Raw genomic sequence first — 25,573 nt, 5'->3', positions numbered from 1 at the left:
AAAAGCCTTCCACAATACTCATGTTGTGAAAGACTAACTGTATTTTGCTCCTTCCTATCCTATTCCCCTTTATCCAATTTTTTCCCTTGACGCTGTCCCTTTTTGAAAGTGTTTGTTTTTGATTACCTCCTCCCCCATCTGCCCTCCCTTCTATTGGCCCCCCCTTTTTCTCTCCTTCCTCCTTCTTTCCTGTGGGGTAAGATACCCAATTGAGTGTGTATGTTATTCCCTCCTAAGGTCAAATCTGATGAGAGCAAGATTCACTCATTCCCCCTCACCTGCCCCCTCTTCCCTTCCTACAGAACTGCTTTTTCTTGCCACTTTTATGTGAGATAATTTACCCCATTCTATCTCTCCCTCTCTCCCTCTCTCAATATATTCCTCTCTCATCCCTTAATTTGATTTTATTTTTTTAGATATCATTCCTTTATATTCAACTCACCCTGTGCTCTCTGTCTATATATATGTGTGTGTGTGTGTATATATATATATATATACATATACAATATGTATGTATATATGTATTATGTTCCCTTCAGCGACCCTAATACTGAGGTCTTATGAATTATACACATCATCTTTCCATGTAGGAATGTAAACAAAACAGTTCAGCTTTAGTAAGTCCCTTATGATTTCTCCTTCTTGCTTACCTTTTCATGCTTCTCTTGATTCTTATGTTTGAAAGTCAAATTTTCTATTCAGCTCTGGTCTTTTCACTGAGAAAGCTTGAAAGTCCTCTATTTCTTTGAAAATCCATATTTTGCCTTAGAGCATGATACTCAGTTTTGCTGGGTATGTGATTCTTGGTTTTAATCGCAGCTCCATTGACCTCTGGAATATCATATTCCAAGCCCTTCAATACCTTAATGTAGAAGCTGCTAGATCTTGTATTATTCTGATTATGTTTCCACAATACTCAAATTGTTTCTTTCTGGCTGCTTGCGGTATTTTCTCCTTGATCTGGAGCTCTGCAATTTGGCAATAATATTCCTAGGAGTTTTCTTTTTGAGATCTTTTTCAGGAGGTGATCAATGGATTCTTTCAATTTCCATTTTACCCTCTGGTTCTAGAATATCAGGACTGTTCTCCTTGATAGTTTCTTGAAAGATGATATCTAGGCTCTTTTTTTGATCGTGGCTTTCAAGTAGTCCAATAATTTTTAAATTATCTCTCCTTACATAGAAAAACTAAGTGAATTTTCCAATATCATTTCACCCATTGATAACAGAGTCAGGGCTAGCATACAGGCCTCTTGATTGCCAGCCTAGGGAGTTTTTTTATTATATATGCTAGTATGCACTCAAAGCTTCATTGATATTGTGGGATGCATGACAGTTGGCTAAACAGAAATGCACGCAAACTTTCTGTGTACTATCTGCAACTGACAGATGTCCTCCTGTTGCTTTTAACTTAACTCTGGTGGACAAAACTGAGAAGGGGTTGGCAGAACTGTGGAGAGTTAGTATAACATAGATTTCAAGTTCATAGGCTCATTGGATGGCACATTTCAAGCTGAAAGAGACTTTGCCATGATTATCATCCAGGCCAACCCCCTCAGTCACTCAAGTACTTATTAAGCACCTACTATGTGCCAGACCCTTTTCTAAATACTGGTGACACAAAAAAAAGGCAAAAGACAAGAGTGCTTGCTCTCAAAAGGAAACCACAGCCTAGAAGGCATAGTGACTTGCCCAAATTGCAAAAAAAAAATCCCTTAGCTCATATGGCCAGCTTTTGGTTAGTATCTGAATGTGGAGTACACGTCCAAAAAAAATTAAACATCAACTTTGCCCACTTGTGCAATGACTTCTTCAGTCATCAAGGTGTTGCGAGAGGATACAAATGAAATTAATTAGCCTAATTGGAAAAAGTCACCACCATTCCAAAATCAAGGAGCAATGGATTTTGGATTATCTACATTATCACTCCCTTCCTTAGTGTGAATGTGTCATGAATTTACTTCTTCTTGCCAACACCACCTGCCCACAAAGCCAACTTAAACATTTTTCCTCTCTTACCAAATCTGGAAAACACAACTCGAGAGACCCAAGGTCTCCTGACCTTTGCCTCTGAGGTCCCACCTTCATTTCCTTAACCTTATCTCTTGTCTTTTTCCTCCTCCTGTGGCCAAGACTTTCCACTTCCTGTTAAGAACCTAAACTCTTGGCCAATAGGATTTGCCACTAAGACTTTTTCCCCCCTCCAGCTTTTCTGAGCTTGAATAAATCATGAGACTAAAGAAGTACCTAAGGTAATCTCTATCTTTTCTGAATTTGCACTAGAACACTGAACATGACTAAACCAAGCAGAGCATAGGAATAATTCATGTTGTTGTTTCCTTAAAACAACAATGAAGCCTAGATCTAAACCCAACTACCACGTAATAATGCAAAGCTAAGGATAATGATTTGTTTTAAAATGTCTTCCTTTTTGACAATTATTTTTAGATAATGGCCCTTGTTTAGGCTCTCGGAAACCTGATCAACCATATGAGTGGATCTCGTATAAAGAGGTAAGAGTCTGTGTTTTCATGCCTCATTCAGGCTACACACGTGTCATTTAATACTGGATGCATTATGTAGAATGTTTGTAGAGCTAGAAGAAATTAGACATCACCAATTTACTTATTTACGGATGGAAAAAAACTGAGATCTATCAAGGTGAATGAGTGCATAGAGTGGGCTGATGAGTGACTCAGTATTAGAGCCCAGGTCCCGCAGGCCGATCCTGATGCCACCTCTCATATTTGAACCTGGAATGGTGTTTGTCCTGATCCAATCTTGGGAATAGCACAGGTGCCTAAAGAAAGTGCTTCGAAGAGGTAGGCTAGTGCCTGAAGAGTGAGATTCTTCATGAATTTGGAAACAAAGGAAATATTGGCACCCTGGACAACTCCTTCCCCAACCCCTCACCCCCAGGGCACTCTGATTTCTGGCTGGGGCCAGCTTGAAGTAGTTGTACTATGGATGGAGAGGGATTTAACTGAGCTATAAAACTTTTACAGAGGGTGGAGAAGTTGGTGGGGAAGGCAGGGTGGTGTTGTTTGCCACAAATGTAGATCTCTCTGCTTTTCCCCAGGCCAGATGGTGCCCTAGGAACAGCTAGAAATGTTGGTTTGGGGATGTTTCATGCTTAATAGTCCCAGAAAATTGGGCACTTCATCCCCAGGAAACCCAACTGCCTAAAAAAAAGTCTCCCTCCCAAATAAGCAAATATCTGAGATTCAGCTTAAGAAGCCAGATGAATTTGAGAACAGCCATGAAAAGTTTTCTCTTTGTGATTGGCACAAGAATCAGTGCCCTGGCCCTCTTAGTTTAAGAGTGGTTTTACAAACAGAGTATCCTTGGCTGACCATTGGAGTGGGGAGGCTGGAGTGTGGGTCTGGTCTCTGTTTTTAAGCCGCTTAGGTACCCAAAAGTTTAGTGATGTACTTGTCTTTCCTGCTTAGGCTTAAAAAGTCCTTGTTTTCATCTCCATCCAGCATTTTTGAGAGAATGCTCCCAAAGAGTTTTTATTTCAGAGTTTTTATCTTCAGTGGGAGGTGTTTGGATAAGAGTGTGAATAGATCTGCAAAGAGCCCCTCATTCTTCTTAGGACCCAGTGTGGGAATGGTGCTAAGGAGATTCTCTTTAGTTTAATTAAAATAGAGAATATATTTTCTTTGAATGCTTGTCTTTCACTACATTAAGAAAAACTGTTTTTTTAGTTTGTTCATTCTGTCAACCAGAACTCTCTTAATTGTGGTATGATGAGGAATACTGGATCTGGAATAAAACCCCCCAGCACCAGTGAGTCTTAACTAGATGAGCCTGGGGAAGTCATTTTAACCTCCTGTACTTGTATTTCCTCATCTGTAAAATGAGGTTGATACCATTTATATACTACCTACCTCGCAGGGTTGGTGCAAAGAAAATAATTTGTAAACACTGCATCATCGGAGAATGTGAGATACAGTTTTGGTTTTTGTTATTATGTGAAAAGCAACTTTATAACATTGATGGGCCTAGGCCCTGCAGTATACTAAAGCGCTTTCTGAATTGTCAAAGAAATTTTAATAATTTATCTTTGGTGTCAAATATCGTGGTGTTTAAATATATCTTCTAGTTCTTCAAATATATATATGATATACACACACACAGAATCTATATATAGCATATATTATATGTATATGATATATGTATATCTGTATGTATACATACATAGCTGTAATCTATATGACCACACATGGAGAACTATAATCTATATATACATACATACCTTATTATATATTCATACATATATAGCATATTCACAGACATAATAGCTATAATCTATATGTGCACACACGTATAAATATAATCTCTACACACATATAGCTATAATGTATATATACACACATATAGCTGTAATCTACATACATGCATGTATAGCAATAATTTGTATAAAGCATTGTCATTTTCTACCAAGAACACTGCATTCTCTGATGATGATGGATATCAAGGTATTCTGCATTGTTTGGACTACTGAGTTTTCTGAACTTCCTAGCTCACATATTATAGACTAGCTTTTGAAGAATATCTAAATTAGATTTAACTGTTTAAAAAAAATAAACAACCTGCTTATCTTGGTGACCCGGACCCATAATCTCTGCCTCCTAGGAGGCTGGGGTTGGTGGATTTCTGGAGCTCAAGAGTTCTGAGCTGAAGTCCCGAATCTGGCTCTAATATGGTGAAGCCCCTGTGAGTAGCAGGGGGAAGGGGAGCAGGAATCATAAGGAAGGGGACTGTGCTTTCTCCCAAGGGCTGGCCTGGCCCTGGTTAGAAAGGGAGGGCCAGTCAGTAGTAGGACTGGGCTTGGGGGTAGCCACTGCACTCCCGGCCTGCTTGAGATAGGGAGGCCCAGAGGCCCATCCTCAAAAATAAAACTAAGCTTAACAAAACAAATTTTAAATATTGAAATTGCAGATGTATTCCTGAGCACTCCCCCTCCCCCTTCTCCACAGTTGTAAATATTAGAATCTTAACAATAGTCTCTGGGATGATAATTAATCCAGCCTGGCCAATATCTGCCCTCCTCTGAGCATAACGAAAGTAGGATCCAGACTGGAAGCCCCACTAAAGTCTGAGGAGGATCCAGATTTGTTCCCCTGACTAGAGCCGTGGGGTTTTGGGCAGGTCTCTCTGAGACCCCTCTGTGCTTCGGTTTCTTCATCTGTTATTAAAGTGGATAGTATAATGTCTATCCTAGCCACCTCACAAGGTGGTTGTACAGAGAGCACCTTCCTATGCTTACAGGGTTTTATAACAGGCAAGCTATGATTAGGCTCGATAAGGCAGGGAGGCCTTGAGGACAGGGCAGCAGGAGGCAGAAAAGGCTTTGCAAGGTAGAAGCAGTCCAGAGGTGCCTTCAGAAACTTAAGAAGGAAAAGGAGTGAAAAAAGGGCCATTCATTTAGCTGGTGGCTCATGGAGGGCACAGTTTTAATAGAAAGTAGGAGAGGAGAGGAGATTGAAGAGAGGGAGGGGAGAGGAGAAGTGAGTAGCTAGTGAAGAAGAGAGAGAGAGAGAGAGAGAGAGAGAGAGAGAGAGAGAGAGAGAGAGAGAGAGAGAGAGAGAGAAGTGCCTGAGGAAATATCATGTGAGTAGGGGCAGGGTTTGGGGTTTTGTTATTGTTACTTGTTTTGTTTTAAAGATAGGCAAAGTATAGGGCACCAGAGGGTGTGAAGATAGTTGTTGGGAATGCATCCAAGAGGGAAGGTGGGAATAAGCATTTATTAAGCACCTACTATGTGCCAGGCACTGTGCTAAGCACTTTACCATTATCTCATTTGATCCTTACAACAACCCTGAGAGGGAAGAGTTATTATTATCCCCATTTTACAGTTGTGGAAACTAAGGCAAAGAGAAGTTACATGACTTGGCTAGAGACACACAGCTATTAAGTCTCAGGGTGAATGTGAACTCAGATCTTTCTGACACCAGGCCCAATGCTCTATTCACTGGGTCACCAGCTGCCTCTGTACTTGACTTGTCCTGAGAGGCAGCTTGTTACAATGGATGGAGCTGGACACTTGGAGTTGGGAAGATTCTGAGTTCCAGTTTAGGTCTTCCTGAGTTTCTGAATAGTCAGGGGTTGAGGTGGTATGATGATATCTATGATAATTCAGGGGATTTGTACTCAGCAGTCCTGTGTTTAAAACTTTTTTGCTCTTGTTTAAAAGGGACATTGAAAGCAATGCTGTTTCATCCTGTATTTACCCCAAATAAAAAAAACCTGGGCTTTTTTGCATAGCCAGTATTGACACACGAAGGTGCTTCATGTTGAGGAAACATGAAACACAAAAATGAAAACTGATGGCTAGGAGTGTGGATTATTTTATAAGAGAATTCAGCATGAGTTCCTTTAATGAGGAGCTGCTCTGGGGTTTTCAGATGCGATTGAATTTACCCAATGCAGAACTGTCAGTCAAGACACACCTGCTTATGCATGCATGTGTGATATAGTGATAAGAACTTCAGATCTGGGTTCAAAAACTGGCCCCAAACCTTGCTGCAATATCACAGGCAAGGGACTACCTCCCTGAGCTAGAATTTCCTTATCTCTATAAAGAAAATAAAAATACTCCACTTAGCTTGCAGAATTGTGAGCAACTCTCTGTGAAACCTTTGCTATCTGAATGGGAGATACAGATCTCCTTCCATCCCCTCAGCCCTGTCTTTGTATCATGAATTGGCCATTTACCGAGTAGGACTATATTTGTATGCTTGCTGGGTGCCTCCCGTGGGATTCTTCTACTGACTTTCCTTTTATTTCAGGTTGCAGACAAGGCCGAGTGTGTGGGCTCAGCGCTACTCCAGAAGGGTTACAAGGCATCACCAGATCAATATTTTGGCATCTTTTCTCAAAATAGACCTGAGGTATTAATGATTAAGGATGGACTGTTTGACCACCTAGTTGTTAGCTTTTTGGTTTGCCTTGATTTTTGGTCATGCCGAGGAGTATTAGAGTTCTCAGCTGCTTTCACACACAATTATGTCTTGTGCTCTGCCTCTTACTGAGAGCCTGGCTTTATGTAAAGCCCTAGCATTTCAAGGGGACCCAAACCAAGGTTCTTTTGGTGAATGTCCCCCCCTAATAATGATGCCTGATCACACACCTATTATCAAATCCTCAGAACATACATATATTGGATAGAGAGGAAACTTCTTTGTTTAAGGCCTTTAATAAAAAAATTTAAAAATTGTAACTTAGTATAAACGGGTAGAAACCAAGATAAAATTTTTCCAGTGAAACTACTCATTTTTGTTCTTGCAAAAGATATTTTCATTCTAGTAAGATCATAAAAGTTAAAAATTAAATGTTTTGAGGATTGCCAACAACACAAAAGAAAGTACTTTTGGACTGGCTAGCCTGTGTTGACTTTCAGCTCACAGCATTTTATTACGTCCTTTCTACCAGACAGTCATACAAGATGTCAATACAAACACAGAGCAAATCAATTAAACGCCAGTTACAAACATTTGTGATTTGACAATTATTCTGCCACTACGTTGGTCATCAGAGGAGCAGTTCCCATTTAAGAAATGGCACCATTAACCCATCTTAGCATCTTCAAAGTATTCCTCCTCTTACTGATTTTTGACCATCTAGACTGGTTTGCTGTCACTTTACCGTGTCATCTGTCATATACAAAAACCAAATGCTTCAGACAGAAATCTGTATTTCCTTCTTAGTCTTAAATATGTTGCATTCTTTATGTGTAAGTAAAGACATGCTGTAAGTGAATGAGTTAGCTGTCCTATCAAAGGATGATTTCATAATAAAGCAAAGATTATAGCAAGTTGTATGCTTGATAAGAGAACAGTAGCTACCTTTTTGTTCCTTTGTTAAAATCACACTTGCTTAATAGGTTAAGTTGTCTTCTCTTATGCTACATTAAAATAGCATTTTCTGCAAGGATGCATTATGGTTCTGCCTTCATGCCTTGAGCAAACATGTTGTATTCTATATTGAGCAAGTAGTCCATAATTTTGTCTCAGTGTGGGAAAGGGAGTGACAGATTGAGAGGTAGAAAGAGAGATAGAGAGACAGAGACACAGAGATGGGGCCGGGGTTGGGGAGAAGGGTCAGGGGACACCCAAGAAGAGTACAGACTGGTTGTCCCAAAAGTCTTACTGCGGTTCCAGTAACTTTAAACTGCACTAAGACTTTTGGGAGACCCTGTCTATTTTTGCCTTTCCTAAACCAAGGGAGTGAGTGTTTTTAACCTCATGAGCAATTTCTAAGATCAGGCAGGTAGAATTTTGGTCTAGTTCTTGATCTAAATTGGCTGGCTTTAATCTAGACATGACATCTGTATTCAGGTTTGTAGACACATGTTCCCTCAGAGTTGTGCAGCTCCATGTGGCCTAGTGATTGTAAAGAAAACCTCTTCTGGTGTCAGGTGAAAGAGTAAGCTAATTGGGATGTTAGATAATTAGCAGTTTAGGGACTTCAGGTTGGTTGTTGAATGAATTTACTCCTTAGATTGTGCTTTGTGGAACTCCACGGAGTGGGGCTGTTTTTTGTTACTGTTTTTCTGCAGGCTTTTTTGAAACAGTGAAAGACCTCCCAGCATACTGAGTCCCTGACTTCATGCCAGGGTGCAACATTAGAATGCTGCTTTAGGGCTACACGCACCATTTCGGGAAACCTATACCTCCTCCTCCTAGAGTGGAACTACCTTTGTGGAACTTCGGTGCTTTTATTCCCAACATATCCAGGATGTCCTGTATTAGAGTAAAACCTCGTAATGGTCGAGAACAACAGAAAGCACATTCTTACTCTTCAGGAATTGCTCTGTGCTCATGCTTACTTACGGTACCCTTACACAGCAATCTTATAGCAGAGATCTTTTAGCTAACTGTTTGCCATTTTTTCTGGGGTATGGGAGCTTTGCAGCATTCCCAAGTACAAATCAGCAGACAATGGGCATATACTGAGTGAATCTACATTTTTTCCCCCAGCCCATCCTCTAATTGTTAGTTTTTTCTTACATCAAAATTACTTGTGCCTTTCTGCAGCTTCCATGCAGAAGTCTGAGCCTTCTTCCATAAGATTACTATCTTCAGGTATTTGAAGGACTCTTATCTCCCCATCCCCACCAAGTCTTCCTTTTTCCAGGCTAAAAATCCCCAGTTTCTTCAAATCTGATCATGACATGAGCATGATCTCCAGGCTTCTTGCCATCCTAATTGCTTTCTTCTAGACTTGCTTTCACTTCTCAGTATCCTTCCTAGAAGCACGGTCCAGAACTGAACACAGTACTGTAGGTGTTGTCTGACCAGGGTATAGGCAGGAGGGACTGCTGCTGCTCTAGTTCTGTGTACGTTATAGCCCAAAAGAGCATTTGGGTTGAGTTTTTTCAGTTCGTATGTCACACAGTAGAATCCTCATATTACTTAAGTTAACACACACACACACATACTCACATACATTTATGCCTGGTTTTCTTGCCTGGACTGTAAGCCCCTGAAGGCAGGAAATACATTTTACACTGCTTTGTCCTCTATATAATTCTCAGCATGGTGTCTTGCATACAGCCTCATTAGGAAGCTCTAGAGGTTTTTAAGATGATCCTTTAGTACATGATGCTTCTATGACATTTTTTTTCTTTTTTTTTTTTGTTTTCTCTTCTGACCCCTACCATGTAGTGGGTGATTATCCAACAAGGTTGCTATGCCTACTCAATGGTGGTGGTCCCTCTTTATGATACTCTTGGAAATGAAGCAATCATATACATAATTAACAAAGGTAGGTTGTTTGTGTTCTTTCAACTAGATGTTGGTTTAACAATTGACTAAACATGGTTCTTTTGACTATTTCTCTTTCATTTAATGTGGGGGGGGGCGGGGGTGGTATTTTAATGGCATTGTCCAATCTGTTTAAAGGATAAAAGGATCTAATGCTGCTTTAATGTGAAGTGAATATGTGGTATCATGGTACTAAATAGTACTTGGACCTTCAATAATATGCTAAGTTTAATCTTAATTGTATCATTTCTCTTCCAGCTGAACTGTCTTTGGTTTTTGTGGATAAGCCAGAGAAAGCCAACCTCATGTTAGAATCTGTAGAAAACAAGCTAACCCCAGGTCTCAAAACCATAATCATCATGGATCCCTTTGATAGTGATGTCGTGGAACGAGGCAAGAAATGTGGGGTGGAAATAATGAGCATGAAAGCATTCGAGGTAATTACCCAGGACTGTTCTGCTGTCATAGGGAATCATAGCATGCTACGGCTGAAAAAGATTTCAGGGGATGATCATTAAGTTCACCTGCTTGTCAGATGAGGAAACTGAGACCCAAAGAAACTAAGTGACTTGCCAGAGATCACGAAACTAGTTAGTGATAAAGGTATGACCAGGATGGAGGTTCCCTAATTTCTAAATCCAATGATTTCCCCACTATCTCTTTTTTTAAAATTTATTTAATATATTTAGTTTCCAGCATTGATTTTCACAAGAGTTTGAATTACAAATTTTCTCCTCATTTCTACCCTCCCTCCCACTCCAAGATGGTGTATATTCTGGTTGCCCTGTTCCCCAGTCAGCCCTCCCTTCTGTCACCCCACTCCCCTCCCATCCCCTTTCTTGTGGGGCAAGATAAATTTCTACGCCCCATTGCCTGTGTATCTTATTTTCTAGTTCCATGCAAAAACTTTTTTTTGTTTTTGAACATCTATTTTTAAAACTTTGAGTTCCAAATTCTCTCCCCTCTTCCTTTCCCACCCACCCTCCCTAAGTCAAGCAATTCAACATAGGCCACATGTGTATCATTATGTATAACCCTTCCACAATACTCAGGTTGTGAAAGACTAACTATATTTTGCTCCTTCCCAACCCATCCCCCTTTATTGAATTTTCTCCCTTGACCCTATCCCATTTCGAAAGTGTTTGTTTTTGATTACCTCCACCCCCATCTGCCCTCCCCTCCATCCTCCTCCTCTTTTTTATTTTCTTCCCTCTTCTTTCCTGTGGGGTAAGATTCCCAATTGGGTATGTATGGTATTCCCTCCTTAGGCCAAATCTGATGAGAGCAATGTTCACTCATTCCCCCCTCATCCGCCCTCTCCCCTCCTCCCACAGAACTGCTTCCTCTTGCCACCTTTATGCGAGATAATCCACCCCATTCTATCTCTCCCTATCTCCCTCTCTCAATATGTTCCTCTCTCATCCCTTAATTTGATTTTATTTCTTTTAGATATCTTCCCTTCGTCTTCAACTCACCCTGTGTCCACTCTCTCTCTTCATATATATATATATATATATATATATATATATATATACATACATACACATTCACTTATATATATACATAAATATATATATATGTGTGTATATATATATATATATATATATATATACACACACATATGTATATTCCCTTCAGCTACCCTAATACTGAGGTCTCATGAATCATACACATCATCTTTCCATGTAGGAATGTAAACAAAACAGTTCCACTTTAGTAAGTCCCTTGCAATTTCTTTTTCTTGTTCTTTTTCTTGATTACCTTTTCATGCTTCTCTTGATTCTTATGTTTGAAAGTCAAATTTTCTATTCAGCTCTGGTCTTTTCACCGAGAAAGCTTGAAAGTCCTCTATTTTATTGAAAATCCATATTTTGCCTTGGAGCATGATAGTCAGTTTTGTTGGGTAGGTGATTCTTGGTTTTAATCCTAGCTCCACTGACCTCCAGAATATCGTATTCCAAGCTCTTCGATCTCTTAATGTAGAAGCTGCCAGATCTTAGATTATTCTGATTGTGTTTCCACAATACTCAAATTGTTTCTTTCTGGCTGCTTGCAGTATTTTCTCCTTGATCTGAGAGCTCTGGAAATTGGCGACAATATTCCTAGGAGATTTCTTTTGGGGATCTATTTGAGGAGGTGATCTGTGGATTCTTTCAATTTCTATTTTACCCTCTGACTCTAGAATATCAGGGCAGTTCTCCTTGATAATTTCTTGAAAGATGATATGTAGGCTCTTTTTTTGATCATGGCTTTCAGGTAGTCCAATAGTTTTTAAATTATCTCCTGGATCTATTTTCCAGGTGAGTGGTTTTTCCAATGAGATATTTCACATTGTCTTCCATTTTTTCATTCCTTTGGTTCTGCTTTATAATACCTTGATTTCTCATCAAGTCACTAGCTTCCACTTGCTCCAATCTAATTTTTAAGGTAGTATCTTCTTCAGTGGTCTTTTGGACCTCCTTTTCCATTTGGCTAATTCTGTCTTTCAAGGCATTCTTCTCCTCATTGGCTTTTTGGAGCTCTTTTGCCATTTGAGTTAGTCTATTTTTTTAAGGTGTTGTTTTCTTCAGTATATTTTTCAGTATTTTTTTGGGTCTCCTTTAGCAAGTCATTGACTTGTTTTTCATGGTTTTCTCGCATCCTTGTCACTTCCCTTCCCAATTTTTCCTTTACTTCTCTAACTTGCTTTTCCAAATCCTTTTTGAGCTCTTCCATGGCCTGAGACCAGCTCATGTTTTTCTTAGAGGCTTTTGTTGTAGGCTCTTTGACTTTGTTAACTTCTTCTGTCTGTATGGTTTGGTCTTCTTTGTCACCAAAGAAAGAATGCAAAGTCTGAGACTGACTCTCGGTGCGTTTTCGCTGCCTGGCCATATTCCCAGCCAACTAACTTGACCCTTGAGTTTTTCAGTGGGGTATGACTGCTTGTAGAGTAAAGAGTTCCATGTTCCATGCCTGGGGGGATGCGCCAGCTCTGCCACACCAGCACTCCTCCTTCCCCAAGAACCCCCAACCCAGACTGGACTTAGATCTTCAGCAGGCTCTTCACTCCTGCTCTGATCTGCGACTTAATTCCTCCCACCAGGTGGGCCTGGGGCCGGAAGCAACTGCAGCTGAACTTCTGTAGCAGCCCCATCTCCGCTGCCCCACCTCCTCTGCCCCGGGGTGGTGGCCAAACTTCGAGCTCCTTCCACTCCCTCAGCTTTTCGCACTAACCTTCTCCGCTGTCTTTGGTGTTTGTGGGTTGAGAAGTCTGGTAACTGCCACGGTCACTGATTCAGGGCTCTAGGGCACACTCCACCCAGCTCCCAGCTCCATGCGGGATAAACCTCACCCAGAGACCATCTAGGCGGTCCTGGGCTGGAGCCCTGCTTCCCTCTGCTGTTTTGTGGGTTCTGCAGTTCTAGAATTAGTTCAGAGACATTTTTTATAGGTTTTTGGAGGGACTCGGCGGGGAGCTCACACTAGTCCCTGCTTTCTAGCTGCCATCTTGGCCATTTCCCCACTATCTCATCCCTGCTTTCTATGTGTGGATTTTTTACCAAGGGTTTAATTGACTCCTTGGTCCAAGTATCATAGCCCAAGAAAGGTAAAGTCATGCCTTTTAATCCTTGTGTGTGCCAATTGACTTTATCTTGTTCCATGGCTATAGACAGTACTTCTGAGCTGGGTTGGTCATTTTCCCTAGCCCAGTCATGTAACCAAGAAAGTATAAATCCTTCTCTCTCTCTGGACATACAACTTATGTGTGTCCAATAGACTTTATACTGAAAGAAAACACATTGTGATGAATGTTGAAGTAGCCAAATATTTAGGTATAGAGTACTTATTGTGGTCCAAGACCATGAGAAAAGTACTTGTGGTTTGTAGGTTGCTTGTAATCAGACTTCCTAAAGTAACTCAAGCCTTCTCTGCCTTTTTGAATGTGAATTAGACTTTCAGGTTTCCACAAACTGTAAGTCTGAAAGGTGTTCTTGAAAGAGATTGGAGCCAGGTGGTTGTTGTTATTGTTGAGTCGTGTCCAATTCTTTGTGACCCCATGGGCCGTAGCGCTCCAAGCCCCTCTGTCCTCTACTATGTCCCAAAGTCTGCCCAAGCTCCTGTTTATTGTTTCCATGACACCATCCATCTTACCCTCTGCCATCCCACTTCCTTTTGACTTCAATCTTTCCCAATATCAGGATAAAATGGGTTAATCCCCACTTCTGATGCTACCTATGTGACCTTGAGAAAGTTGACCTCTCTAGTCCTAAGTTCTCAACTATAAAGTGAGGGGGTTTGACTAGATAGACCTCCTGGTCCCTTCCATGTCTTAAATCCGGGGTCCTAGGAACCTGTGACTCTAGCTACGTCAGTCGACCTGTCTGAGCTTCCATTTCCTTATGGAAGATAGAAATAATAGCACTATGTCACAGGGGGTCGTGAGAACTGAAGGAGATAAAAGCAGTTGGCAGACTTGGAAAAGCATCATAAAAATGAGTTATTATTCTTAGTTCATGGTATAGTCAACCCAGATGTCCACTTCCTAGATGTCTGAAAAGCAGGAAGCTATTTAGAATAGTCTTTTAGGAGTATGTCCCCCTCAATGTGCCCTCCTGAGAGTTTCTCTTTTAAGCAATCATTTCTCTTTCTAAAGGTGGCTGGGTAGAGAGGGGAAGATTCCTGCAAATACAGATTTCTAGAACCTCACACCTCATGGGTGTGAAAGCTAGAGTTGGTTGGATCTCTTCAGGCTGAGCTGACACTTAAGTCTCTCTCTTGTGGAGGATCTGTTTCTATTTTATTTTTGCCTCTTTCAATGAACTGAATTTATCCATTGCATTGCACTAGCTGGTGGGATTGTGTGTCTGTGTACACACACAGTGTGTGTATGCATGTATGTATGTATGGCATCCATGTCCTCCTATGCACACACACAAATTATTAAAGAGGGTGTCTGTAAGTCATACCTCCTAGGCTGGAAAAAAAAATGTATCAAAGGATGGTAGTGTCAGGAGAAATTTATATTTAAATTAGGCCGTACATTTGCCATCTTCAAATAATATAGTTTGTTTCCAACATTAGAGACCTTAACACCTCTTACATAAGAACAGTAGAATCTATTTAGGAAAGTGAAGAGTAGTGCTTAATTAGGTTCAGATTTAGTTTAATCCCAACTACCATAGTTATTTGATTCAGGAAATTAAGCTTTCCTCATTGAGGAGTTAGCTGTTAAGGGAAGGATACAAAAGTGCTTGGTTGGCATTTCCTTGAACATTTGCACTTCTTTGTATCTATGTCTTGTACTTAGGACAGCCCTTGGCACCTACCATCGAGGCCAGACCAAATGGCAACTTGTATCCTATTTTCCCTCTATTCTGTTTTAGGACCTGGGAAGAGCTAACAGGAGGAAGCCAAAGGTACGTGTGCAAGGAAATCATCCCACCAGACTTTTGTTGTCCCCTCAGAGCTACCTCCGTTCTGTGACATGAAAACAACCAAGTCATCTCAGGAAAGCAGTAGAGCCCTTAGCCTCCCTGGAATGTTATCCTTGACTGGCTTCTTCAGGCTTGTACTAAATTTGTTCCTAACCATTTTAGCCTCCGTCGCCTGGTGACCTTGCCGTGATTTGTTTCACCAGTGGGACAACAGGTAAGTTTTGAAATGGGAGAGCCTTTGTCTAGAAACTGGAAGGTTTGTGCTTCTTTCAGAGAATGAAGCCCCTCTCTCACCTTTGTTACTGATTGCGGTAGATAGGTTGTGGAGGCCACCTGGCCTGGCCCACAGTGTGCCTTCTCTGTGTTTCCTAGAAAACGTTAAGCCTCTAGTAGAACAAAAGTGTCAAACTCAAACAAATATGGCGGCCACCTAAGGATCCGTGGGCTGCATACTGACTTCATTTTAAAATGCTTTTATCTAGGTTTTACTGGGTTTTTTCTCTTGTTGAATATTTCCCAGATACATCTTAATCTGATTCCAGCCCATTGGGGAATGCAGGTGTGTGACACCTCATTCAGTAAGGTCTCAAATAATTCTTGATGAATGTACCCATTCTCTAAGGCAGGTGATGCCTTAGGGTGATTTTGAGTGTAGGAATCCCTGCTTTTCCCTTCCTGCTATCCACCATTCAAAACCGGGCCATACACATATCACCAACAGTAAAGTTTACTCAGCCCAGCCCCTGGATTTTGGCAGAGGGCCCGGTTGGTGGTGGGACAGGATATGACAGGTACTGAAGGACTTGACTTATTGGACTTGTGTTTTCTAAACTGCTATCAATCTTAAGAGGGATGTAAAGCATTCTTAAATGCCTTATCGTACAGCTGGGTGTCTCAGTAGACAGAGGGCTGGCCCTTGTAGCCAAGCACTCATCTTCCTGAGTTTAAATCCAGCTTCAGACACTTACTAGCTGTGTGACCCTGGGCAAATCACTTAACCTCTGTCTGCCTCAGTTTTCTCAACGGTAAAATGAAGATCATAGCAGTACCTCCCAGGGTTGTTGTGAGGAGCAAATGAGAGAATATTTGCAGTTCCTGGCATATAGTAGGTGCCAAATAATTGCTAACTCTTATTATTATTGTGGTTGACATTACCTTCCTTAGAATGTATACCATTGGCTTTAACTCTCTTCTGCTCCCACTCTGTTCTGCAGGAGATCCCAAAGGCGCATTGATCACTCATGAAAATATAGTGAGCAACTGTTCAGCTGTTGTGAAAGTGACAGAGGTAACCTTTGGAAATGCCGGAATGGCCATCTGTATTAGGTGGCATTAAGCCATAAGAATTTAAGTAGTTAAGCCCATAGTTCTTTGGTGATCCATTTGGAAGTATGGGCGATTTTGGAACTTTTATTAAGATGTGGGTGGAACACACTTATAAGGTCCGCTTCTCTAAAATGGCAGTCTCATGACCCTGCATCCCAACTCCTGCCTGCCACCATGGAGGCAGATTGGCCAGTAAAAGCTCTTAAAAATTTGGACAGTGAAACTGCATTTGGATGTTGCCGTAAAGATTTTGTTAAGAAAACAAAAGAGAGTACAGAGGAAGGCCTAAATGTGTTATATCTGCTTGACTGATGACATTTCAGCATCCCTTTGGGGATGCTAAATGATGCCAGATGGGCAGGCTCATTCATACTATGGATCTCCCTACTTCCCAAGATCTGCCATCTTCTTGTGAAGAGGTTAAAATTTGTCATCCCAGGTGCCTTTAATGCTTGCCCAATATGTTTGTTATCTGCTCACTTCCAGTGACACTTAGACAATCCTCTTATGTGATGATGTGGTATCAGAACAATCAATGTCACTTTTGTCCAGCAAAAGACGTTCTCTTTGCCCCTCTCTGAGCCTTACATATCTGACTTTTGCAGTCCTTCTAAAATACTCAGTTGCCTTAATTTTTATGGCAGATTTTCACACTTAACAGGTTCAGGGAATGAAATCCTATTATTGAATAATGGGAGAACATGGATCCATTTGGGATCTTGCTACCCCAAAGCACTTTTTAAAATATGTTCAGCATCTTACTCAGCTGAAATTTTTACTTGTTATTCCTTTTTCTGAGGAAAACTAAAGACGGTGATATGTTCATGCAAGACTTTAAAAAATCAGTTATAAAAGTGAAATGGAGTTTTCAAGGCTACTAAAACTTTAAATCAGACTAGTGGGGAGTTCTTTCAGTTCTAAATCTATGGGTACAGAGACAGTCCAAGTTGGACTCCTCCAAATGGTGACCTCCATAGCTACAGTCCTTTGGATTGACAGGTGATTGGGATGCAGGTTGGGCTGGGTTGGTGTATAACTACAGTCTAATGGGTAAGGAATTCCTTCTTGGTATTGATTCTCTTACTAAGAAAATTGCCCAGGGTTGGTACTATGATTTCTCTAACTTGTGTAGAATTTATGACAGATTCTAGAGGGGGTAGGAGAGCAAAAATGGAAAGCAGAAGTAGGTATACCAGTCTCATATTAGCTCATCAGCCCACCCGCTAATCTGACAGATGCCTGATTTTGGCCAGAATTCTATTATAACTTTATCACCACCCTATGCAAATACTTACAGTGCCTTGCTTGCATTTAAAGTCCAATATAAACCCCTACCCATAAGGGTTAGATCAAACTTGGGCAGTAGGTTTTAGGGATGGTGCTCAAAGGTATGCAGGGTAGAGACTTCATTTACAGGGGGCAACAGATCACTTTGCGGTGGCCTGAAGTTTATTTGAACTCGACGAAATATGCCAAATGGGAGATGGGAGATAAAATTCCAGCTACTGAAATCACCTTCTAGCTCCTGAGTATGAGTATATTGGTGCTGGGTTCTTTTTCCTCTTTGTGATGTTATGGTATTCCTTGTATTGGGAGATGACTTCTTGCATTCCTGACCTGAATGTTGAAGGTTGAAAGTGTTCTTGCTGGGAAGGGAGGGAGCTCTGGCAGTGGTGCATTTTCAATTCTGAACAATTAGAGCACATAATCCCTTAATATCCTGACTAGGGGAAGAGGATGGGCTTGGGGCGAGGTGAGGGGTGGGGGGCAGAGGATTGTCCTAGCTTTGACTGAACCACCTAAATGAATTCAACTTAAGTCTTTTAGAATAGAAATGGTAGCCCAGATATCAAATAACTCATTTAATACATTCTTTGGCTGATACTGATTACTTCTCAGTAATAAATACAAAAGAAGAGAGTACTGCATAGTGATTGGAGAGCCAGCCTTGCCAGGAAGACATTGAATTCAGGTCCCCTTTATGTTATGTATTGGCTATATGAGCCTGGCTAAGAGATTTAATATCTCAGTGTCCCTGGGCAACCCTCTGAGACTCTTAAGTTGGCAATAAATCTACATTAGTAAAGAGATTTTGTTCCCCAAGAGTTTCCCACATACCAAAGATATCAAAGCCCCAGACACCCCAAAATCATATGTCCTTTCCCTCATAAAGTTAAGGTAATATGTGCTCGGAAATATGGGGGTGGGCAATGAATGGAAATCTTAATGGTCTTGTGCTTTTCTGCCATGCTGGTGTCTTTGCTTGCAGACTGTGGTGGCTCCTTCTCCAGATGACATTTTAATATGTTTTTTGCCACGTGCCCATATGTTTGAGAGTTGTGGAGGTAGGCACTGACTTTATTTCAATTGCTTTTTGTTTGTGCATGTTTGCTCAGTTATTGTCTTTTCACAGAAAGCACTTCATTTGAGCTCCAGTGACTCACATATTTCATATTTACCACTCGCTCATATGTATGAGCAGTTAATGCTGGTAAGGAGACTGGGATACAGTGTGGTATGGTGTTGGAAATTAATCTCTTGCCTTGTATCATGTACAGGACCCAGATTATTGAGAACAGTGTAGGTGCCACCCTCATTTTTCCCGTTCCCAGGTGCAAAGCTTAACATGTCTACATTAGTAGTTCACCGTCACTCAGTTTTTTGGTGTTTAAAAGGGAAATTTGATCTTATGAGTCGATTCTGCTCGCTCTTTTGACCCAGAAATTCAGGTCAATGCTTAGTCAGTATAATTTTGTCCTTTCTTGATTAAGCCAAATTAAATATAATATTTATAAATTTTACATAATTTATATATTTTAATAAATGTAATAAATATAATATAATAAAAATAAGCCAAATTATTCAAGACTTGCCCTTATGTAGCATTTGAGGCAACTAGATGATCAAGTGAATGTTGGACTTGAACTCAGAAAGACATGAGGAACTTGCTGGCTATATGACCCTGGACAAGTCACTCATCTGTAAAGTGGAGATAATAATAAAACCCATTCCCAAGAGTTGATGTGGGAATCAAATTAGATGATATGTGTAAAGTGCCTTACAGTGCTTAGAAGTGTTAGATGAATGTTAGTTATTATTGGTCAAAATGTACTCATGGGCTGGTTTTTATAACACATTCTACTTTGATTTGAGAAAGGAGACAGACCCTAAATAGATTTGGCAAGATTGCCTTGACGTAATCGCATGATTCAACCCAGCTGAGAATGCTTTCTTGGCTCCATTTTCAGGGTTAGAAATCTGAGAGTAAGGGCTTCCATTAGATGCAGAGGGAAGTTAAGAAAACAGAGGAGCTCACTGCAGGTTTCTATGACTACCCTGTTACCCTGGAACTATGTTTCTGTAAGGGGGGGGTCACTTCAGGCTAAGGATCAGACTGGTGCTTGGTAGCTATCTTTAATCTGATCACTAGCAAGGGGTGAAATGGGCTGTGTTCCTAAAAAAAAGTTCTTTGGTGACCAAACATGGTATACAAGGGTTCTTAAAGGGCCATGCATATGTGACTATAGATCTGGAAGACACCTTGAAACTCTTTGGTTGTTGTTGGGCCGTTTTCAATCTTGGCCAGCTCTTTGTGACCCCATTTGGAGTTTTCTTGGCAAAGATACTAGAGTGGTTTACAGATGAGGAAACTGAGGCAGGCAGGGTTAAGTGACTTACCCAGAGTCACACACCTAGTAAGTGTCTGAGGCCAGATTTCAACTTGGGAAGATGAATCTTCCTGCCTTCAGGCCCAGCACTCTACTATGTCACTTTGCTGCCCGAATCAAACTATATTGAATGAAAACCTGCTGAAATTTCACTTTTGAATACAACCTGAGTTGTTCCTGGAACAGAGAAGCTGAATTAATTTGGGTATACAGACTTAGCAAATGTAAGGGACAAATGTGCAGTGGAATGTATCACCACGTGACATAGCACCACAACCTGCCTGGGGCTCACTGAGGTTGAGAGTCTAACAGCCTTTTGGAGATTTTTTTTTTAAAAAAAGAAGCTTGTTATAGTAAAGTAAATTCTAATAAACTTAGACTTTAGGTAATAGTTGAAGTCTTTATGGTGAAGCAGTAGCATAGGGTACTACAATTCACATTTGTTCCTCTCCATCCTCACAGTCTGTTATTTGAAGTATTGATCCAAATGGGGGTTATGCTAGTCTCCCCAGCCTCTAGTCTGTGCACAACATGAAGGCCACCTGGCATTGTGCCGTAGGCTAATGACGGCAAACATCATACAGTACCTGTCTCTTTACCTTCATTTGAATGGAAATCAGTGTAAAAATGGTCACACTGATTGTGCTTAATAATTTTTGCAATTGTTTTTCAATACCTACATATGTGTGTGTGTATATACATAAATATATATATTTCCCTTTTCAAAGAAATCACATTTTTAGAAACAATATGGAAGCATTTTCTTTTTTTACATGTTTTATTGAAGTTTTTGTCTTTAACTCACAGTCATATCTTCCCCCTTTCTCCTTCCCCCCTCCCATTTAAACTTGTGGCAAAAACAATTCCCAGAAACATCTGCTCCAAGGACCATACCTGAAATTGTATACACTATTCTGTACTAGTAGGCCCCTACCTCTCTACCATGAAGGTTGGTATCCTTTTTTTCTTAACAACCACCAAGACAAGATATAGTATCTTCAACTAAAACCAAAAAGCAGACAAGTATCCCTTCCTCCAATAAATAAAACAAAATGTATCCCAGTCCTAATCCTCCTCTACCTTAAGGATTGTATTAATCCTAAAATATGTCATCTAATGTTAGAATGGCCCCAAGATTTTAGCCAAAAGTTCTTTTGCAGGCATACCCGGCATAATGCCTTCCTCCAAACATTCACGTCGTAGTATTTCCAGCATGCACAGATTCATGGGTGTGAGGATTCCTTTCATACCTGAGGACCATAACAACTTGTTGCCTTTAGTAGACCGTTTTCATGAACTGTAGCTGAGAACCTTCACCATCTAGTGGCTGCCCTCCTGAGGATGAGCCTTTGTGGACTTAGCTAGGCCAGGTCTTGGACTGTAGAACACGGCCCACTGCCAGACTGGCCCCTAAAGCCGTAAGTCTTCTTCTAAGTCTTAGCTAGGTCCTGAGGAGACCCTCAGAACAACCTGGCACCATTCACAGCCCACTCAGGTATCAAAGGACTTCAATGGATGTTAACATTAACAATATTAAACTAATGTTCTGACCCATGTTATTTGGCAATAATATCACAACCAGAGGCCATCTTGTTTAAGCCTCTCATTTTATAAATGAGGAAACTGAGACCCAGAGAGATTATCAAGGTGCTCAGACTCTAGGGCAGGCCTGCCCAAAATCCTTTGGCATGCCGCAAGTGGCCCACGGGCCACAGATTGTGCCAGCCTACTCTAGGGCAGATATTCCTTTCATTGTACAGATACCTCATTAAAAAACAAACACAACCTTACAATCTGTCAAACTCCACTATAATGCCTTCCAGCCAGTTGTCTGTATATAACAAATTCTGTGTGTAACTGCTTCCTATAACATCATTTTCCCTATTTTTATGGAATACCAACAAACACTGTTAGGTGGGATTGTCTGGGTTAGAGAATTTAAAGGTATTTGGAACTTGGTGGCCAAACCCAATCTGAGATGATCTCACCAGAAAGTTGCTGGTTCCTGAATTCACGCCTTCCTGTTCCCCCTCTCCAGAGTGTAATATTCTTTCATGGAGCTAAAATTGGATTCTTCCAAGGAGATATCCGGTTACTTATGGATGACCTCAAGATGCTGCAGCCCACCATCTTTCCTGCGGTTCCAAGACTGCTGAACCGCATTTTTGACAGAGTAAGTTCCAGTCTGTTCAGGAGGGTTGGAATGGGGAGAAACTCTAGCTCCAGGGAGGAAGGAATCTTTTGCAGGGAGCAGTATTGAAGTGCCCTGAAGGATGAGCATGGAAAAGCAAGAAGCATTTGTTAAGTGCTCACTTTGTGCCAGGCATTGGGAATACATATACCAGTAAAAAGAAAGATATTCCCTGCTCTCAAGGAGCCTACATCCTAATGAGAAAGACACTGCACAAAGGGAGCTTAGGGAGGGAAGGGGGACTTCATCAAGGGCGTTCTGTTGAAGTCTGAAAAGTCAGAAGCACAGCCAGGAGGCAAATGAAGAAGGTTGGCCAGACTGGGCCACCCCCCAAAATGGATGCCCCAAAACAGTTGGAACTCCCAATGGGAGAAGGTGGCTAACATGGTGGAGAAGGAGTTCCAGGGGGAAGGAAGAGTCCTCAGGAGCCCAGGGAGGTTCCAGGATGTGACAGCAGCCAAGGTGGCATGGTAGCAAAGCCTGGAAAATCAGAAACAAAGCCAAGAGGGGAATGAAGATGGGAATATGACAAGAAGAGTACCTGCAGTAGCTTTAATAGCTGGGGGCTGGGGTGGGGGGTGGGGTGGAGATTATTGGCTGTGTGTTCATTGTCAACTGCAAATTAAACTGCTGTACAAACCTTTTACACAAGGAGCAACCTAGTAATCATGACTTGGCTTGTTAGATTTTTGGACAGGCCAATACAACAATGAAACGGTGGATCTTGGATTTTGCTTCCAAGAGGAAAGAGGCAGAACTCCGAAGTGGTATAATTAGAAACAACAGCCTGTGGGATAAAATTATTTTCAACAAAATTCAGGTAATAACTGGATATGCAACAATTTCTCTTATTGCTTAAACTAGCCAGGGTCCAAATTTCTAAAGGGGCTTTTGAGGAGGAGGCTAGAGGGGAAGTTGTATGATGCAACATGGGCAAGCACTGCCAGAAACACCTCGGATTCATTATGCCTTTGATTTTTAATTAATTTTTGGTCGTTGCACATTCAGAAACCTTTTACTGTTGCCAGATTTCTCACGATCCCATATGGGGTCAAGACCCACAGTTTAAGAAATGCTGAATTAGTCCAACCTCCTCACTTCACTGAGGCCCAGAGAAAAGGAGTCACTTGCCCAGGATCATATAGGTAGAAAACATCAGAGGGAGACCTTAAACCCAGGTACTTTGATTCTGCTGCTGTTTCTATAAGCAGCAGCAGCAATAGTAGAATAAGATGATGACATGGATACTGGACTGTTTTGCCATTTCCTTCTCCAGCTCATTTTACAGATGGGGAAACTGAGGCAAAAGGGTTCAGTGACTTGCCCAGGGTCACACAGCTAGTAAGCATCTGAGGCCAGATTTGAATTCAGGAAAATGAGTCTTCCTGAGTCCAGGCCTGGGCATTCTATTCACTGCATCACCTTGCTGCCTCATAGTTTTTATAGGGCATCCCCAAAATCTTAAAGCTTCACAGATTTTAGGGTATCCTTTATTATACTCATTTTACAGATGAGGTTAAAATTCAACTGAACAATTAATTATTTAGTGTCTGCTAGACACAGGGGATATGGATACCAAATGAAAAAAGTCCCCACCTTTGAGTTTCTATCTCCAACATGTAAAGAGTCTAAAATATCTAGATAGGAACTGGTGATGAAGGACTGAAGCTAGGGAGAGAGGTTAGGGCTGGATATATGGAACTGGGGACCATCTGCAGAGGGGTGATCACTGAGGCCATGGGAGCTGATGGGATCATCAGAAGTATAGAAAGAGGGAAAAAAAAGAAACCACAAACCAGCCTGCCTGGGAGGTGGGAGAGGGACAGTAATCCCGGAAAGAAGACTAACGTAAGGAGGAGTGGTGCATCAGACAGAAGGGAGGAGAACCAGGAGACAGCAGGGTTGCAAAAACCCAGGGGAGAAGATGTATCTCCTGGTCACACACACAGAGCTTGCTAGTTAGGAGAGGTGGTGTAACAACAGTGTTGCTAGCAGCTGCTGTGGGGGTATAAGACCAACACTACCAGCACACAGGAGGGCTGCTGGCACGAGTTCTTTGATCTGCTTTTCTAAAGGAAGGCAACTAAGAAGGGGTCAACAATCTTACTTTAATCAAACAACATATAGATATAGATATATGTATATGTCTATATATCTATATATCTATATCTATCTATCCAATATGTGTGTGTGTGTGTGTGTGTGTATATATATATATACACACACGGGGAAAAGTCAATACCCTGAACTTCAGAACAAATACAAACAGAAATTACATAAACAGAGAAGATAACACAATCAATAGACAGGGCTTCTGTCTGATCAAATCACAATACATACATAGTTACTAGAGAGAGAGTGGTACCAACACGTGGGTTTTCAAAGCCAGTCCTTAACAGCTACCCAGAGTCTCATCTGGCTACATCACACAAACACTCTTCTCATGAGTGAGCCCCAAAGCAAAATGCTAACCTCAGAGTATATATACACTTCTTCAGGGTCAGAGGGCATGATAACCCTTGTGACCCATGCTCATGTGACTCAGGCTTCCATGTGACTTAAGCAGGTCACGTGGGTCTATTAATGGATGGAAAGATCTTCCCATCAAGCAAAAAATATATTAACAGTGCAGGTGGTGGTATTTTAATCCTGACTCCTGGCCTAGCATTCATTCTCTGTGACTTTCTAGATTTTCTGACTTCTGTCGAGGTCACTTTAGCCTAAGCACAAGTTAGCGTGGCCTTCAGAGATCAGAACTGGACCTGTGGACGGGGCGCTGGTTCAAAGAGGCTTCAGTGCATTAGAAGAATTCCTAACAATGCTGAGCATATAAACTGCAGGGAGCATCCATTCTCAGACAGTCACCCAGCATCCTTTTTCTTTTTTGCCTCTCTACCCCTTTAAGGCAAGTCTTGGAGGGAAAATAAGGTTTATGGTCACTGGAGCGGCCCCTGTATCAGCAACTGTTCTGACTTTTCTGAGAGCAGCACTTGGATGTCACGTAAGTTGTCAAAGTTGTTTGGGGGTTTATCAAGATGAGCAGTGATCTTGGGGAAGCGTGTGTGTGTGTGTGTGTGTGTGTGTGTGTGTGTGTGTGTGTGTGTGTGTTTTATTCCTTGCTTGGGGGAAGGGGCAGCATTTTATTTGACAGTTTTGTGGCTGGAAGAAGAAAAGACAAAATCATAGCAAATATGGGGAAGGGAAT

General features: G+C 41.3%; 1 protein-coding gene across 2 annotated transcripts in view; it reads left to right on the top strand.

The window, feature by feature from the left end:
* LOC118854050 (long-chain-fatty-acid--CoA ligase 1-like) overlaps positions 1-25,573 on the top strand; it is an 82,168-nt gene that overhangs the window by 39,433 nt on the left and 17,162 nt on the right. The window contains exons 4-14 of one of the 2 annotated variants that reach the window (XM_036764356.1): positions 2,448-2,512; positions 6,794-6,895; positions 9,671-9,770; positions 10,028-10,206; positions 15,133-15,165; positions 15,346-15,397; positions 16,398-16,471; positions 18,923-19,000; positions 22,216-22,350; positions 23,054-23,188; positions 25,274-25,369. In XM_036764356.1, coding sequence (XP_036620251.1) covers positions 2,448-2,512; positions 6,794-6,895; positions 9,671-9,770; positions 10,028-10,206; positions 15,133-15,165; positions 15,346-15,397; positions 16,398-16,471; positions 18,923-19,000; positions 22,216-22,350; positions 23,054-23,188; positions 25,274-25,369 — 1,049 coding nt within the window. The remainder of the gene's footprint in view (positions 1-2,447; positions 2,513-6,793; positions 6,896-9,670; positions 9,771-10,027; positions 10,207-15,132; positions 15,166-15,345; positions 15,398-16,397; positions 16,472-18,922; positions 19,001-22,215; positions 22,351-23,053; positions 23,189-25,273; positions 25,370-25,573) is intronic. The other variant, XM_036764357.1, reaches the window with a different exon arrangement.

This window comes from Trichosurus vulpecula, chromosome 6, assembly GCF_011100635.1.
Source record: "Trichosurus vulpecula isolate mTriVul1 chromosome 6, mTriVul1.pri, whole genome shotgun sequence".
Classification (NCBI taxonomy): domain Eukaryota; kingdom Metazoa; phylum Chordata; class Mammalia; order Diprotodontia; family Phalangeridae; genus Trichosurus; species Trichosurus vulpecula.
Note: the sequence above shows the minus strand (reverse complement) of the source record. Positions and strands in the feature narration are given on the sequence as shown.